At 46.2% G+C, this 17,152-nt stretch overlaps 1 protein-coding gene across 8 annotated transcripts in view; it reads right to left on the bottom strand.

Moving 5' to 3' along the window:
* The window catches only part of JAKMIP1 (janus kinase and microtubule interacting protein 1), a 1,798,968-nt gene that overhangs the window by 695,170 nt on the left and 1,086,646 nt on the right, over positions 1 to 17,152 (bottom strand). For 4 of the 8 annotated variants that reach the window (XM_069203046.1, XM_069203073.1, XM_069203052.1 and 1 more), the window contains one exon: positions 3,885 to 4,010. The exons of the other annotated variants lie outside the window; for them this stretch is intronic. In XM_069203046.1, the coding sequence (XP_069059147.1) occupies positions 3,885 to 4,010 (126 nt within the window). The remainder of the gene's footprint in view (positions 1 to 3,884; positions 4,011 to 17,152) is intronic. 8 annotated transcript variants of the gene reach the window in all.

Here is a 17,152-nt window from a genome sequence, read left to right on the forward strand (position 1 = left end):
AAGATTGTCGTCCGCAATCCACCACTTCAAATCCGTGGCAGCATCTCTGGAGATCTTGACTGAACCTTCGAGATCTCCTTTGAGTTGAGACCACTGCTTTCGGAGGCACCACTGAAGAGCCCTCATGTGCCAGCGAGCATGCGTGACCAACAGTATGCAGGAGGCAAACAGACCGAGCAGACGTAGGACCTTGAGGACTGGAATGACCGCTCCACTTTGAAACATTGGAACCAATGCCTGAATGTCTTGAATCCGCTGTGGCGGAGGGAAGGCTTGATTCAATGTCGTATCCAGTACTGCCCCTATGAACAGGAGGCGCTGAGAGGGCTCTAGGTGAGATTTGGGCACGTTCACCGAAAAGCCCAGGTCGAACAACAACTGGGTTGTCGACTGCAGATCCTGCAACACAAGCTCTGGGGACTTGGCTTTGATCAACCAATCGTCCAGGTAAGGGAATACTGCTATCCCCTTCCTCCTGAGCTCTGCCGCAACCACTGACATCACCTTTGTGAAGACTCGAGGTGCTGAAGTAAGACCAAACGGGAGGACCGCAAACTGATAGTGCTGCGACCCTACCACAAACCGGAGATACTTCCTGTGCGACTTGAGTATCGGGATATGAAAATAAGCATCCTGCAAGTCGACAGACACCATCCAATCTCCCTTGTTCAACGCCAAAAGCACCTGAGCTAGGGTCAGCATCTTGAACTTTTCCTGTTTGAGGAACCAATTCAAAATCCTCAGGTCCAGGATTGGTCTCAACCGACCATCCTTCTTGGGAATCAGGAAGTACCTTGAATAACAACCTTGACCCTTTTCCTGCTCTGGAACCAACTCCACCGCGCCCTTTAAAAGGAGGACTTGAACCTCCTGTTCTAACAACAGGAGGTGTTCTTCTGAACAATAGGATGGGCGGGGCAGGATGGGGGGCGGAAACTCCCGAAAGGGAAGGGCGTAGCCTTTTCTCACAATGCTGGTAACCCAGGCGTCTGTTGTGATGACCTCCCACTTGCGAAGAAAATACAGTAACCTTCCCCCTACAGGAGAGGAGTGAGTGGGAATTGGTGGAAGCCTAAGGCTGCTTCCCCTGCTGCACCCCTCCAGAGGAAGAAGAAGAGGCAGAGTGCTGCTGAGAGGCTCCCCTGGTACGAACCCTACCCCTCCCTCTAAAAGATCTGTAGGTGAGAGAAGAGGTAGGCTGTTGGAATTTCCCCCGAAAGGAGGAAGAGGATGAGCCACGACCAAAGCCTGGAAACCTCCTAAAAAATCTGGAGGAGGCAGAAGAAGTGGCTTGTAGTCCTAACGACTTGGCCGTGGCCCTGCTCTCCTTAAACCTCTCCAAAGCTGAATCTGCCTTGGCACCAAAGAGCTTGTCCCCATCAAAAGGGAGGTCCAACAGGGTCGACTGCACATCCGAAGAGAACCCTGAGTTGCGAAGCCAAGCCTGTCTTCTCGCAACCACAGCCGTGCCCATCGCTCTGGCCACCGAGTCAGTTGTATCCAACCCAGATTGGATAACCTGGGTTGCAGCAGCTTGAGCGTCTGACACGAGATTCAACAGCCCTTGAGGAACCTCTCTATGCGTAGATGTTATCTCGTCCATCAGAGCATAAATGTACCTCCCCAAAATACACGTAGCATTGGTGGACTTTAACGCCATGCTACATGACGAAAACACTTTCTTGGATTGAGTATCCATCTTTTTGGAGTCCCTGTCCGCCGGCACTGATGGAAAAGATCCAGGCGCAGATCTTGTCGAACAGGAAGCCTGGACCACCAAGCTTTCAGGCGTACGGTGTCTGGAAAGAAAGCCAGGGTCAGTTGGTGCAGTCCGATACCTCCTGGCCACAGACCTATTGACCGCGGAGGAAGATACCGGCTTCTTCCAGACCTCCAACACAGGTTCCAGCAGCGCCTCGTTAAATGGCAAAAGAGGCTCTGCTGATGTAGAGGCCGGATGTAAAACCTCAGTCAGCAGATTTTGCTTCGCCTCAGTTACCGGCAAAGGCAGTTCCAGGAAGTTAGCTGCCTTCTTTATCACAGCATGAAAAGTGGCCGCCTCTTCAGTATACTCCCCTGGAGATGACAAGTCCCACTCAGGGGAAGTATCAAGGCCACTAGCGGTGTCCAGCCCATGAAGACCCTCGCCAGAGTCCTCAATTTCTCCTTCCTCCAGGACCTGCTGATACTCTTGTTCTTCCAAGAGACGGAGAGCACGTCTCCTCGAATGCAGCCTCTCCTCAATCCTCGGCGTCGACATGGCGTCAGCAGATGTCGAAGAACGACGCTGATCACCGGATCCGTCCGACGCCGGGTCAACAGGCGCCACAGGTAGCTTCGGCGCCGAACCAGGAGTCGGATGAAGAGAAGACTGCCTCAGAGTCGCAGAAGGCCCAGACGGTGTCACTGGCCGAAACACCGAAGCCGATGGAGCCGAAACCTCCGGAGCCGAAGTCTCTGGAGCCACCGGAGCCGACACCGGTGCCGAGCCCACGTTCCCCAAGGGGAGAAAGGGCATAAAGGGTGCTGGTCGCAGCGGAGCCAGAGCACCCAAACTGAAAGCCAAAGGTCCCGAAGGCCCAGCCGGTGCGCCACCTGGAGCCATCTGCTGAAAGATGGAAAACATTGCATTTAAAAATGCAGTATTATCGGCTCCAGGGGCCGGAACAGCCGGATACTGGGGTGCCTGGATTGAAGGCGACACCGACGCCGGCCTCGACGTCTGCAACGTCGGTGAGAACATTTGAGGCTGTGGCACCTCAAATACTGGAGGCGGCTGGCCCGAAGACCCGTGCGAAGTCGGCGAGGTTGGAGAAGGCAACGGCGTCGATGGATGAGGAGTGACTGTGGGGCTGACCTCCCAAGTCTTCCGACGCCGAGTCGATGGCGACCTCGACCGAGACCTCTCCTTACTCGACCGGCGCCGTGATTCCCGACGGCGCCGGGAGTCTCGATGACTTCGATGAGACTTCGGCGAGGAGGATTTTCTATGGTGCCTCTTCTCCTTTCTCTTCGATTTCGCTATAAAAAGTTTGGCCTCTCGCTCCTTCAGGGCTTTCGGATTCATGTGCTGACATGAATCACACCTGGCCACATCATGGTCGGAACTCAAACACCACAAACAGTCCGAATGTGGGTCAGTAACCGACATTTTGCCCCCACATTCTCGACAGGGCTTAAAAACAGACTTCCTCTGAGACATAGTAACCTCAGAGAAAAAACACACAGGCAAAAACACACTGTAACTGCCGAACAGCAACAGTAGCTCCCTCGAAGATAACCGTTTCGAATGGCACGGAAAAAAGGGAACTGACGTCGGCACGTCGGCGAGGACCTCTTATTGCCTGTATGACGTCAGACAGCGTTGCGTGGGCAAATGTGACGTCCTCGTCGACGTGCAGAAGCTAGGAAGAAGATTTCCGTCGAATGCTGGCGCAATGGGAGTATTCATTAGGTGAGGAATCCACAGGTAGTTGTATCCATCAGAAATGTACATTTATGCATGCACAAATTGTTATGCATGTGAATAATATAGAATTCACAAAAAAACTACTGCTGGGAATCTACATCAGTCTCGGTTTCCAGGCGGAATTGTGAAGTCATAAGTGAATGTCATGGCAGCAGTCTGAAATTCAACCCTAGGTGGAAACGTATGGGAGTACATTTTGGGAGTAAATTTAAAACTATGTTTTTGTGTGAGGTAGTCGGAAGGTTAGTTGTATGCACGTCTTGCAGTGGTGAATCTTAGTAGTACCCATAACTGACATCAATCAACATAGAAAGTTTAAACAGTTTACTTAAGGGGTACATAACAAGTGTTAATAAAGCCACAGAAGTGACATAAGATGGTAACTAAGCATGTAAGAGAAAACAGCAGTTGGTACCTGAACAATTGGTAACAACGTTTGTGATCGCCTTGATGAGGGCGCTGGCTGTCGGAATGCAGGAAAAGCGGGTTCCACCGAAGCACCCCTGTCTAATCCACTGTTCAGGTTCATATGAAACAAGAACTAGAAAGTGTAAAAGAACAGTTGAGGCTGTTACATCTGGAGTTGTATAATGGTTAGTGTGAATGCTGTTGGCTATTAGGTATTATGATATATACTACAAGACCAGAGGAGGTGGAGACTTGTCTTGTCACCAGATTCTTCAGGTTGCAGAAATACCCATCTGGGATTAATCAGTATATTCAAAATGATACTCCCTATGATCAGCAACCTCATTTCTTCTTCTACGAATTCTTGACTTTAAAAAATACTGCCATTTTAGATTATTATATTTTGTTCCTCTACTAAAGCGTATCAAATTGTCAAGCTTTTTAAGCAAAATATTTTCCTGAATTAGGATTCATAATTTCCTTCAAATAAGGATTTGTTTTACTAAAAATGTATGTCACTTGTTACTTCATTTACATTTCATCAACTTGTTCTTCATTTTCTTCCAAAATGCCCTTTGTGCTCTTCCAAAATGTTCTCCCAAAATTAAATTAGTTGTAGGTAAAACGTCTCTCACCTCTCCCAAAATGCCAATTCTTTGAGGTAAAATCACTTGACCCAAAGATGTCTTTCAGTTTATTTGAAATATTTCTATCAATAGACTTGTAAATGCCCTGAATCGCTCAATAATATAACTGACATAGTTCGTGATTAATTCTGAACTTGACCCTGGAATTACTTGTAAAGACAAGAAATAATGTTGAATTTTCAGAATCTCTATTGCTATTTATTTACCCTAAATTGCACATACCAACTTAACCAGAATTCTGCCTATGTTCATAGTAATTATGCAAATTATTTATTAGACCTACTTCAACTACCCAAATAACGTAAACAAGCGACATAAGCTAACCTGGGGGGATGGGTGCAGAGAACTGCAGTCAAAAAGGGTATGTTCGCAGGAGTCAAAAATGGGGTGATGAGGGTAAATGGAGTATATAAATCAAAAAGTATACACAGTTCCACTCAAGGAAATGGAATCCTATATATCTACGGTCCTTAGGAATTTAACTTATTGGAACAGGAGCCCTCACTCACCTTTTGGTGACATGCTTCATCATAGGGCTGTGCTCCACGTCAGGCCGGCACTGCAATGCCTGACAGGCCCCTTGACAATGAGTATAGGCCGGTCAATGTATATAGTGTGTAGGATTGGTAAACAGAAAAAAGAAAAAAAGGTGCTGCTAAAAATGACTAGAGGTAAAATGTATTTTATTAGGATATCTAACCTCTGTCATGATTAAAAACAGATATGACGGGGAGGAACAAGGTAAGGTCTTATCTCCCCTACAATAGAGAAATATAACCAACTGTCATCAAATCTCTCAATCATAGAGAGTTGTGTGTGTGGCACTAAGACTCCCTATACTAATATACAATGAAGGTCAACATGTTTCTCGCTATTTAGTCTGAACGATCTATTGCGATTCTTCAGGATCAATTAACCTACCTAATCCTAAAGTTAACTATTACCCTTAGTAGGGAGATCTTCAAAGAGTAGGAACCGGGAATATAGAAAACAGACAATGAGTCATAACATGGTACGGAACATTCAATGATGGGGAATGTGTGAATACAATCAACTGAAGCACACGTGACTTTACCCCTTCGTGATGTGCAAGAAGAGGACGGTGGGGACAATGAAAAAAACAATAAATGGCAAAAATAGCCGTTCTTACCCTCCTCATACTAGTGGATGGGCCCCATCAGGTAAGGTATCAAGCTAGCGTGGTCCAATGTAATCTGCATATACATACAGATATAGAAAAGAAGACATAATTAAATAGAGATATCGAAATCATCAGTAATATATAGTAGCATAGATACATATCGTACTACTGGATACCATTTTTCAATATACTGCTGTGTTCTCTCTCCAAAATTATCTGGGCAGAGGTACTGGAATAGATATACCGCTATCAATTGTAGAGCAAAAAAACAAGTAGCGAGTAAAGTGGTGAGGAAAGTAATAAGTGAGTGCAGAGTGGACAAACTGACCACAGTATCTCAACTTAAAACAAAACTGGTTATTGAGCTACACAAATATATAGTGTATTCATTTATAACTAGTCACCATACTAAGTATAAACAAGAGACAGGAACACGGACCGAATGTTACGGTCCAACACAATATGCAACAAAACTGTAGGCAGAGGTAAATACAGCACGGCAGCATCAAACATAACAGCAGCCGTGGCGGGGACCGTGGTGTAGAGATGCTAATCTCCCACGATTAAAAGAGGGCGTATATCACAGTGCTCAATACCCGAGAATGGGTCATAGAATCGGGTGAAAAAGGGGCACGCGACCTCCCACGGCTGGCGGCTCAATCTGCCCCGGCTTGATCCTCCCAGAAGACGTGATCAGCCGGTAGGCGGTAACTTTAAAAGGCCAGTAGAAACAAAAGAAGGCCCGTATTTGTTTATCGTGTCAAGGAATAGGCATAAAAAAAGGACAAACTAACCAAGACACAACGGGGGCCATGTTGGAAAGGGAAAGGTATTCCAAATATCATAAGGAATTTGAGATAAATAGTGGTAAGAGGTAATCTCTTTAATAATAATGCAGACATGCTTATATAATTCATCAGTTGATATCTGCATACTAAAGGTAGGACCACTTAAAAGTCAGCAAAAAAATGTTTTTCTTTATGAGATGTAAATGCCCAGAGCCTAAAATCAAAAGAAGGGTCAAATAAGTGTTGTAAAACATGTAAAGTAAAATAGAGGAAGTTAAATTCCAGTGTCAAGAAATTAAATCACACAGTCCAAAAAAGATTAACTATAAATAAAGTCGGTCCAAGGGATGTCATCATTAAGTCCAATGATATGTGTCCTCAGTCTGTAAACCTAACGTTGTTCTTTCTCAAACAGACGGGTAGTAACATTTCTATGGTCCCTAATGGTCTCCAAAATGACCCATCTAAGGTCATTAGGGGTGTGATGCTGTTCAATGTAGTGTTTAGCCAGTTTCATTGAAGATCGCTGGCATCGAATGGTACTGCGGTGTTCATTAATTTGTGTTTTGACCATCCTAGTGGTCATACCTATGTAACATAAACTGCAAGGGCAAGTGATCATGTAAATACAGTTTTTCATGCAACAGTTAGTGTGTGTCAACAACTGCCATTTCTTAGATTCGCCCAAATCTATTTCTTGAGTGCTGGTGGTCAGTGAGCATATATTACATCCACCACAAGGGAGGTGTCCGTTGACCCCCAGCCACGACCTAGTTCTGGTTGAAACGGAATTCTTTTGTGGTATCGGTTTAGTGTGTACCAACAGATCTTTAATATTGTGTGTTCTCTTAAAGGCAAGGGGCATTCCAGAAGTTCACTAGCACTGTTAAGGATGGGTCAGTTTCTGTGAATTATCTTTTTTATATGGTTACTTAGAGGGGTGAAGGTGGTCACGCAAGTTAACCTAGACTGACGTTCACGTGTATTAGTGACCAATAAAGTGTCTCTAGGAATGTTTTTGGCTCGTTTATTGGCTTGTCTGATAACAGAATAGGGGTACTTGCGTTCGCTCAATTTGTGACACAGAGAGTCCGCTTGTGCATGAAAGTCAGTAAATTCAGAACAGTTTCGTCTAATTCTCAAGAACTGACCAAACGGGAAATTGTTTCTTAAAGATTTGGGATGATAACTGTCATAAAGTAGGAGACTGTTCCTATCAGTAGGTTTATGAAACATGGAGGAGTGTAATACCCCATTTGTCAAAACGATAAGTCCAAAAAAGAAACCTCCTTGTCAGAAAAATTGGCACTGAAACGGAGGTGGTTGTCTAAGGTGTTAACCCAATGGATGAACGCCTTGGCCTGATCTACATCACCCTTCCAAATCACCAAAATGTCATCTATGTGGCGACGCCACAGTCTGATGTTAAAAAACAATGTTTGTTTAGGTACGAGTATATGGCGTTGTTCAAAAGTGTATATATACAAGCAGGCTAAGCTAGGCTAAAAAGTGCTGCTCATAGAAGTACCTTGTATCTGGTGATACAGATTGTCTTCAAACTGAAAAAAGTTTTCTTTTAGCGCCAAGCTGGCGCATTGCATGATAAAACTAATGGGGGTGTTGTAGGTCCAGGGAGTAGACCGAAGTATTTCTTCCACTACTGTTAAGGTAGCTTCCTGTGGTATGTTGGTGTAGAGCGCCTCTACATCAAGGCAGATCAACATGTCCGTGGTGCCTGTTGAGTTGATGTGTTCCAATAGAACCAGAGTGTCCTTGGTATCTTTAAGGAAAGTCTGTGTCTTCTGGACGATGGGGTGAAGGAAAAATATCACAAAACTTGGAAAGGGGCTCTAAAAGGGACCCGATCCCTGATACAATAGGGCGACCTGGTGGAGGAGTGCGCTTATGGATCTTAGGAAGGCAGTAGAAATAAGGCGTTCTTGGGTCTTTAGTATCCATGAATTCAGCTTCTTGTCGTGTGATCCAACCGGCTGCTTCAGCTTCAGTTGTCATTCCACGGATGATACATTGCAAACGGGGAGATGGATTTGTTGAAATGCATTCATAGTACGTGTTGTCACTCAGTAACCTAAGACATTCTTGTCTGTAGAACACAGTGTCCAGTATTACATTCGCACCCCTTTTGTAAGCAGGTTTAATGGTGATATCTGGGTTATGAGACAAAGAATGGATGGCTGTCTTCTCAATTTGTGACATATTTTGAAATGGATGTACAGGTGCCAGGTGTTGTACTTCGCGGCGTACTGCCTTCTCAAAAGTAAGTACTTCCACGGGGACGGAGGCAGCTGGAGGCATAAAGGTGGAGGGATTCCTGTCACCCTCCAGGATAGGCGGAGGTTGATCTTTAAAGAAGTGTAGCCGGATTTTATGGAAAAGAGCAGAAATCTCACAGTTCACTCGAAATCAATCATCCTTAGGAGTTGGTACAAAACCCAGTCCTTTCTCCAGAACGGATAGTTCAGATGGGGAAAGGATGGTACCCGATAGATTGTAGACTAGGGTTTCTTTTGTGGTATTGTGCTGCGGCTTCGAGTTACCATCTGGGGTTCTTCTTGTGCCCAATGGACATTTCTGCCCCTCTTCTGTTTCTGCTTCTATTATTAAAGAGATTACCTCTCACCACTATTTATCTCAAATTCCTTATGATATTTGGGATACCTTTCCCTTTCCAACATGGGCCTCGTTGTGTCTTGGTTAGTTTGTCCTTTTTTTATGCCTATTCCTTGACACAATAGACAAATACGGGCCTTCTTTTGTTTCTACTGGCCTTTTAAAGTTACCGCCTACCGGCTGATCCACATCTTCTGGGAGGATCAAGCTTGGGTAGGTTGAGCCGCCAGCCATGGGAGGTCTCCAAGTAAGTTCCTTTTGCACGTGCGCCCCCTTTTTTGTCCCTTTTGCACGCGCGCCCCTTTTTCACCCGATTCTATGACCCTTTCTCGGGTATTGAGCACTGTGATATACGTGCTCTTTTAATCGTGGGAGATCAGCATCTCTACACGGTCCCCGCCACTGCTGCTGTTATGTTTGACGCTGCCGTGCTGGTTTTACCTCTGCCTACAGTTTTGTTGCATATTGTTTTGGACCGTAACATTCGGTCCGTGTTCCTGTCTCTTGTTTATACCTAGTATGGTGACCAATTATAAATGAATACGCTATATATTTGTGTAGCTCAATAACCAGTTTTGTTTTAAGTTGAGATACTGTGGTCAGTTTGTCCACTGTGCACTCACTTATTACTTTCCTCACCACTTTACTCACTACTTGTTTTTTTGCTCTACATTTGATAGCGGTATATCTATACCAGTACCTCTGCCCAGATAATTTTGGAGAGAGAACACAGCAGTATATTGAAAAATGGTATCCAGTAATACGATATGTATGTATGCTACCTTACCTGATGGGGCCCTTCCACTAGTATGAGGAGGGTAAGAACGGCTATTTTTGCAGTTTATTGTTTTTTTCATTGTTCCCACGGTCCTTTTCTTGCACATCACGAAGGGGTAAAGTCACGTGTGCTTCAGTTGATTGTATTCACACATTTCACATCACTGATTGTTCCGTACCATGTTATGACTCATTGTCTATTTTCTATATTCCCGGTTCCTACTCTTTGAAGATCTCCCTACTTAGGGTAATAGTTAACTTTAGGATTAGGTAGGTTAATTGGTCCTGAAGAATCGCAATAGATCGTACAGACTAAATAGCGAGAAACATGTTGACCTTGATTGTATATTAGTATAGGGAATCCTATTCCCACACACCACTCTCTATGATTGAGAGATTTGATGACAGTTGGTTATATTTCTCTATTGTAGGGGAGATAAGACCTTAGCATGTTCCTCCCCGTCACATCTGTTTTTAATCATGACCGAGGTTAGATATCCTAATAAAATACATTTGACCTCTAGTCATTTTTAGCAGCACCTTTTTTTCTTTTTTCTGTTTACCAATCCTAAACACTATATACATTGACCGGCCTATACTCATTGTCAAAAAGATCCCCGGCAAAGAGCCCCCTGTGGGGCCCGTCAGGCATTGCAGTGCCGGCCTGATGTGGAGCACAGCCCTATGATGAAGCATGTCACCAAAAGGTGAGTGAGGGCTCCTGTTCCAATAAGTTAAATTCCCAAGGACCGTGGATATATAGGATTCCATTTCCTTGAGTGGAACTGTGTATACTTTTTGATTTATATGTTAGATGGGAGTATTATACACAGGACCAGGACACTTTCTTGTTCGAATCTGCCCTATTATTTCTGCCCCTCTGTGTTTTTTGGTAAATGGAGTAAACAATGAAACCCAAAAGTAGGGAGGCACGATAGTTGTGAAGCGAGAAGACAAAGGAGATCATTAATTCACCTGGAATGTGAGAATAAAGTAGATTTTGAAGATGTTACATAGCTGCCATCTCAAAACCCAGTATGTAAGGCAAAAGTCAAATCAAAAGGAAGGGATTAAAAACTGCTACGAAGCATCATGCCGAGAAGGATGGGATAGGAGGGACAAAGGATGGCAAAAAGGGTATTGCAGTGAAGAAATTGAGAGACCGGAAAGTATAAGATTCCCAATTTGTTGGGAATTAGGTAAATGTAATGTGTTGTATATTAGCCTGAATAGGCTCCTGTAGTTTACAGAAATATGTGTAAATCTTTAGTTGAGCAGTAGAAAACAGTAGACAAGGTCAATGCCAGCAGTAACTGCCTCTGTTGAAGAAGGGCCCTCCCCAAACTCAACAATGTCAATAGATAGAGACATAAGTTAGTTGTTATTGTACACAATACGCATCCAATAGTGTAGCTACTGTTTTGTCTAATTCTCTCAGAACGTGACCCTTGTATGCATCTGTTGATAAGGATATAACATATACTTGAAATGCATTGTAATTGTTGCTTAGTAACTCCAATATTTTTGGGGTAAAAAACAATATTAATAAATACCATATGACGCTTTATTAAACAATTATTTTTATTAGTATCGCCAATATCAGTGAGTACACAATGTAATCGCCTACAACTCATATGGTCGGCCAATGCAAGCACAGAAATCGAGTTAAGTCAAACATTTAGCAAATACTCTTAACCCTGGGGCATGCTGCAAATGTGAGACAATGAAGAATAATGCATACAAAGAAACTAAAGGAAATAACGCCCCTTCCCCGATGCCATGGTATCTAAGAGTACAGGTATAGTGGTGCCATGCAGAATCAGGATGTCGGTGTAAAGTGTGTGGAATGTTCAGTAGGAGCCGGGGCAGACTCCAGGAACTGGTCAAGAATCAAATGCAGGAGTCGTAAGTAAGTAGGGCACATTAATTCTTGGAATTCAAAAGAGAGGAGGCGTATGAAGGGAGCCCCTGGGTCAGAGTATGTAGCAGAGTCCGACCCAGCAATCAGGGCCAATCTCTACATTCCCAAGATAAACCAAAGTGTGTGTAGCCAGGAGATGTGCTTGCGTGATATGTCAATGCTCCACTGGTGGAGAATGACCTGGTGGGTCGCTGCTAAAGTCATAGTCATTTGCCTCCTTATGATAGAACTCAGGGGATAAGTCAGGAGATTTGGGAAGCCTAATATTGTGTATAAAGGGAACATAAGAATAGAGGTGTTGAAGGCAGAATCACTGTCCTTCAGGGCTTGATTCCAGTACCAAGTTACCTTCAGACAGTGCCACATAAGGTGAACCAAGGTCCCAGTACCACCAGAACCCCGCCAGCACTCCTTAGAACTTGCTACATCCCACTGGTGTATTTGTGGCGGGGTCAAATACCAAAAGAACGAGTTACTTACCTTCGGTAACGACTTTTCTGGTGGATACATTAGCTACCTGTGGATTCCTCACCTAATGAATACTCCCATGGCGCCAGCATTCGACGGAAATCTTCTTACTAGTCTCTGCACGTCGACGAGGACGTCACTCTAGCCCACGCGACGCCGTCTGACGTCATACAGGCAATAAGAGGTCCTCGACGACGTGCGGACGTCAGTACCAATCATTTTTTACGTGCATGAGAACAACCAGGCAATGCAATGAAAGAGCAAGGCAACATCCCATTACATTGTAAAAATACACAACATTGCATGAATAACAGTAAATCTTTTATATATATATACATAACTCTCTCTTTTTAAAATATATATATACATATCAAGCATATACACAAAGATATATACATATATACATATATATAAATATAATATATACAACATCTATTGCGCCCTCAAAGACCAAGAGGAGCGTACTCAAGGATTACTTGGTAAGACCAGAAAGGCTACGGGGAGGCGGGTGGGACCGTGAGGAATCCACAGGTAGCTAATGTATCCACCAGAAAAGTCGTTACCGAAGGTAAGTAACTCGTTCTTCTGATGGATACAACTACCTGTGGATTCCTCACCTAATGAATAGAGTCCCAAAGCAGTACCACGCCCGGCGGTGGGTGCCTAAATGGTCAAACCAAGAAATCCTGCAGCACTGACCGTGCAAAATGGCCGTCCCTTCTAACCTCAGAATCCAAACAGTAATGTTTTGCAAAAGTGTGAAGGGACGACCAAGTTGCGGCCTTGCAGATGTCGACCACAGGAACACCTCTGGCCAAGGCCGAAGTGGCCGACTTAGCTCTGGTGGAATGAGCTCTAATGCCCTCAGGAGGATCCTTCTTTGCCAAAGAGTAACAGATTTTAATGCAAAGAACAACCCACCTGGATAGTGTTCTCTTGTGGACTGCCTTTCCTCTCCTCTTTCCCACGTATCCAATAAACAGCTGATCCTCCAGCCTGAAATCCTTTGTTCTATCAATAAAGAAGCTCAACGCTCTCTTTGGGTCCAGACGGTGCAGTCTTTCTTCCTCTTTGGAAGGATGAGGCGGAGGATAGAACGTGGACAAAGTAATTGCCTGAGCCAAATGGAAGGGTGAAACAACCTTCGGGAGGAAAGCAGCCTTGGTCCTCAACACCACCTTATCCCCATAAAAAGTTGTATAAGGGGGCTTTACTGATAAGGCCTGCAACTCACTCACTCTCCTTGCTGATGTTATAGCTATCAGGAAGACTGTTTTTAAAACCAAATACCTTAAGGGGCAAGAATGCATAGGTTCAAAAGGGGACCCCATAAGGAAAGTCAGGACCAAGGACAAATCCCATTGCGGCATAACGAATGGCTTTGGAGGATATTTATTTAGAAGACCTTTCAAGAATCTGATAACAATAGGGGATTTAAATAAAGATGGTTGGTCTGGAAGACATATGAAGGCTGACAAGGCCGATAAATAACCCTTAATGGTAGCCACTGCACAACCTTTCTGCGCTAGAGACAGAGCAAAAGACAAAACGTCCGATAGATGAGCATGCAAAGGATCAATCTGCCTCTCTCCACACCACGCAACAAATTTAGACCATCTATTAGCGTAGATAGATTTAGTGGAGTGTCGCCTGGCCGCTAATATAACATCCACTACCTCAGGCGGGAGAGAGAAGGAACTCAGGTTGCCCCGTTCAATCTCCAGGCATGTAGGTGCAGACTCTGGAGGTTGGGGTGTAAAACCTGCCCCTGCGACTGCGAGAGGAGGTCTGCCCTGAAAGGGAGACGGAGCGGAGGGCGCATTGAGAGTTGGAGAAGGTCGGAGTACCATACCCTCCTTGGCCAATCCGGAGCTATTAGGATGACTAGAGCCCGGTCCTGGCGAATCTTCCTCAATACTCGAGGAATCAAGGGTATGGGAGGAAACGCGTAAAGCAACTGGCCGCACCAGGTTATTTGAAACGCGTCCCCCAACGCTCCCTGCATCGGATACTGGAGGCTGCAGAACAACGGACAATGCGCGTTCTCTCGAGTGGCAAACAGATCTACCCGAGGAAACCCCCACCTCTGGAAGATTAAACGGACTTGATCTGGATGGAGACGCCACTCGTGGTCTGCCGAGAATTGGCGACTGAGACTGTCCGCACGCACGTTCAAGACTCCGGCCAGATGGTTTGCTATCAAGCAAATCTGATGGTCCTTTGTCCAGGACCATAGTCGAAGAGCTTCTCTGCAGAGAAGGTACGACCCCACTCCTCCCTGCTTGTTTATGTACCACATCGTGGTAGTATTGTCCGTTAGGACCTGTACCGACTGACCACGAAGGGAAGGGAGGAAGGCCTTGAGAGCCAGACGTACAGCCCGTAACTCTAACAGATTGATGTGAAACATCTGTTCCTCTGGAGACCAAAGGCCTTTGATCTCCAGATCCCCCAGATGAGCTCCCCACCCTAGAGTGGAAGCATCCGTTATGACTGTGGCCACTGGTGGCGACTGCTGGAACGGCTTTCCTTGTGAAAGATTGTTGCTTGCAATCCACCACTTCAAATCCACAGCAGCATCTCTGGAGATCTTGACAGTACCCTCTAGATCCCCTTTGTGTTGAGACCACTGCCTTCGGAGGCACCACTGAAGAGCCCTCATGTGCCAGCGAGCATGCGTGACCAACAGAATGCAGGAGGCAAACAGACCGAGCAGACGAAGGACCTTGAGGACTGGAATTACCGCTCCATTTTGAAACATTGGAACCAAATCCTGAATATCTTGAATCCGCTGAGGCGGAGGAAAGGCCCGACCCAATGTTGTATCCAGTACTGCCCCTATGAACAGGAGGCGCTGAGAGGGCTCTAGGTGAGATTTGGGCTCGTTCACCGAAAAACCCAGGTCGAACAACAACTGGGTTGTTGACTGCAGATGATGCGACACAAGCTCCGGGGACTTGGCTTTGATCAACCAGTCGTCCAAGTAAGGGAATACTGCTATTCCCTTCCTTCTGAGTTCTGCCGCAACCACCGACATCACCTTCGTGAAGACTCGAGGTGCTGAAGTAAGACCAAACGGAAGGACCGCAAACTGATAGTGTTGCGATCCCACCACAAACCGGAGATACTTCCTGTGTGACTTGAGTATCGGGATATGAAAGTAAGCATCCTGCAAGTCGACAGACACCATCCAGTCTTCCTTGTTCAACGCCAAAAGCACCTGTGCTAGGGTCAGCATCTTGAATTTTTCCTGCTTGAGGAACCAATTCAAGATCCTCAGGTCCAGAATTGGTCTCAAACGACCATCCTTCTTGGGAATCAGGAAATACCTTGAGTAACATCCTCGACCCCTTTCCTGCTCTGGGACCAACTCCACTGCGCCCTTGGAAAGGAGGGCTTGTACCTCCTGTTCTAGCAACAGGAGGTGTTCTTCTGAACAATAAGAAGGGCGGGCGGGATGAGGGGCGGGAACTCCCGAAAGGGAAGGGTGTAGCCTTTTCCCACAATACTGAGAACCCAAGTGTCCGTTGTAACAGTCTTCCATTTGGTGAGAAAATGCTGTAATCTTCCCCCTACAGGAGAGGAGTGAGTGGGAAATGGTGGAAGCCTAAGGCTGCTTCCCCTGCTGCACCCCCCCAGAGGATGAGGAAGAGGCAGAGTGCTGCTGAGAGGCTCCTCTGGTGCGGACCCTACCTCTCCCCCTGAAAGATCTATAGGGATGGGAAGAGGCAGGTTGCTGATATCTTCCCCGAAAGGAAGAGGAGGAAGAGCCACGCCCAAATCCACGAAACCTCCTGAAAAATCTGGAAGAGGCTGTGGAAGAAGGAGCTTGGAGCCCTAACGACTTAGCCGTGGCCCTGCTTTCCTTAAAACGTTCCAAGGCCGAATCAGCCTTGGCTCCAAACAGTTTGTCCCCATCAAACGGGAGATCCAACAATGTGGACTGTACATCTGCAGAAAAGCCCGAATTACGGAGCCAGGCCTGTCTCCTTGCCACCACAGTTGTGCCCATTGCTCTGGCTACCGAGTCGGTGGTATCCAGTCCCGTCTGGATAATCTGGGTCGCAGCAGCCTGGGCATTTGAGACAAGATCCAAAAGACCCTGGGGAAGCTCTGTAAACGATGGGGAAATGTCATCCATCAGAGCATGAATATACCTCCCCAGGATACAGGTTGCATTGGTGGCTTTTAACGCCAGACTGCAGGACGAGAAAATCTTCTTCGACTGCGCCTCTAGCTTCTTTGAATCTCTGTCCCCAGGCACCGTCGGGAAAGAACCAGGCGCTGACTTGGATGAACAGGAGGCCTGCACCACCAAGCTCTCCGGCATAGGGTGCCTAGATAGAAACCCAGGGTCAGTCGGAGCCGCCCGATACCTCCTGGCCACGGCTCTGTGAACTGCTGGGGAAGATACCGGCCTCTTCCACACCTCTAACACCGGATCCAGCAGAGCGTTATTAAATGGCAACAGAGGCTCCGCCGCAGCTGAGGCCGGATGTAGCACCTCTGTTAAAAGGTTTTGTTTAGCCTCCACCACCGGCAAAGGCAGGTCCAAAAAACTAGCTGCCTTCCGTACCACTGCATGAAAGGAAGCAGCCTCCTCAGTATATTCCCCCGGGGACGAAAGATCCCACTCAGGGGAAGTGTCCAGCCCACTGGCCGACTCCAGTCCACGCAGCCCATCACCCGAGTCTTCTAGCTCTCCTTCCTCCAGGGCTCGTTGGTACTCCTGCTCTTCTAATACACGGAGAGCACGTCTCCTGGAATGAAGTCGCTGTTCAATACGCGGAGTCGACAATGCCTCCGCCGAAGTCGAAGATCGGCGCCGATCTTCAGAAGCCACCGACGCCGCGTCCGGCGCCACAGGTAACTTCGGCGCCGACAAAAGAGCAGCTGGAGCAG

The sequence above is a fragment of the Pleurodeles waltl genome, chromosome 1_2 (genome assembly GCF_031143425.1).
Source record: "Pleurodeles waltl isolate 20211129_DDA chromosome 1_2, aPleWal1.hap1.20221129, whole genome shotgun sequence".
Lineage (NCBI taxonomy): Eukaryota > Metazoa > Chordata > Amphibia > Caudata > Salamandridae > Pleurodeles > Pleurodeles waltl.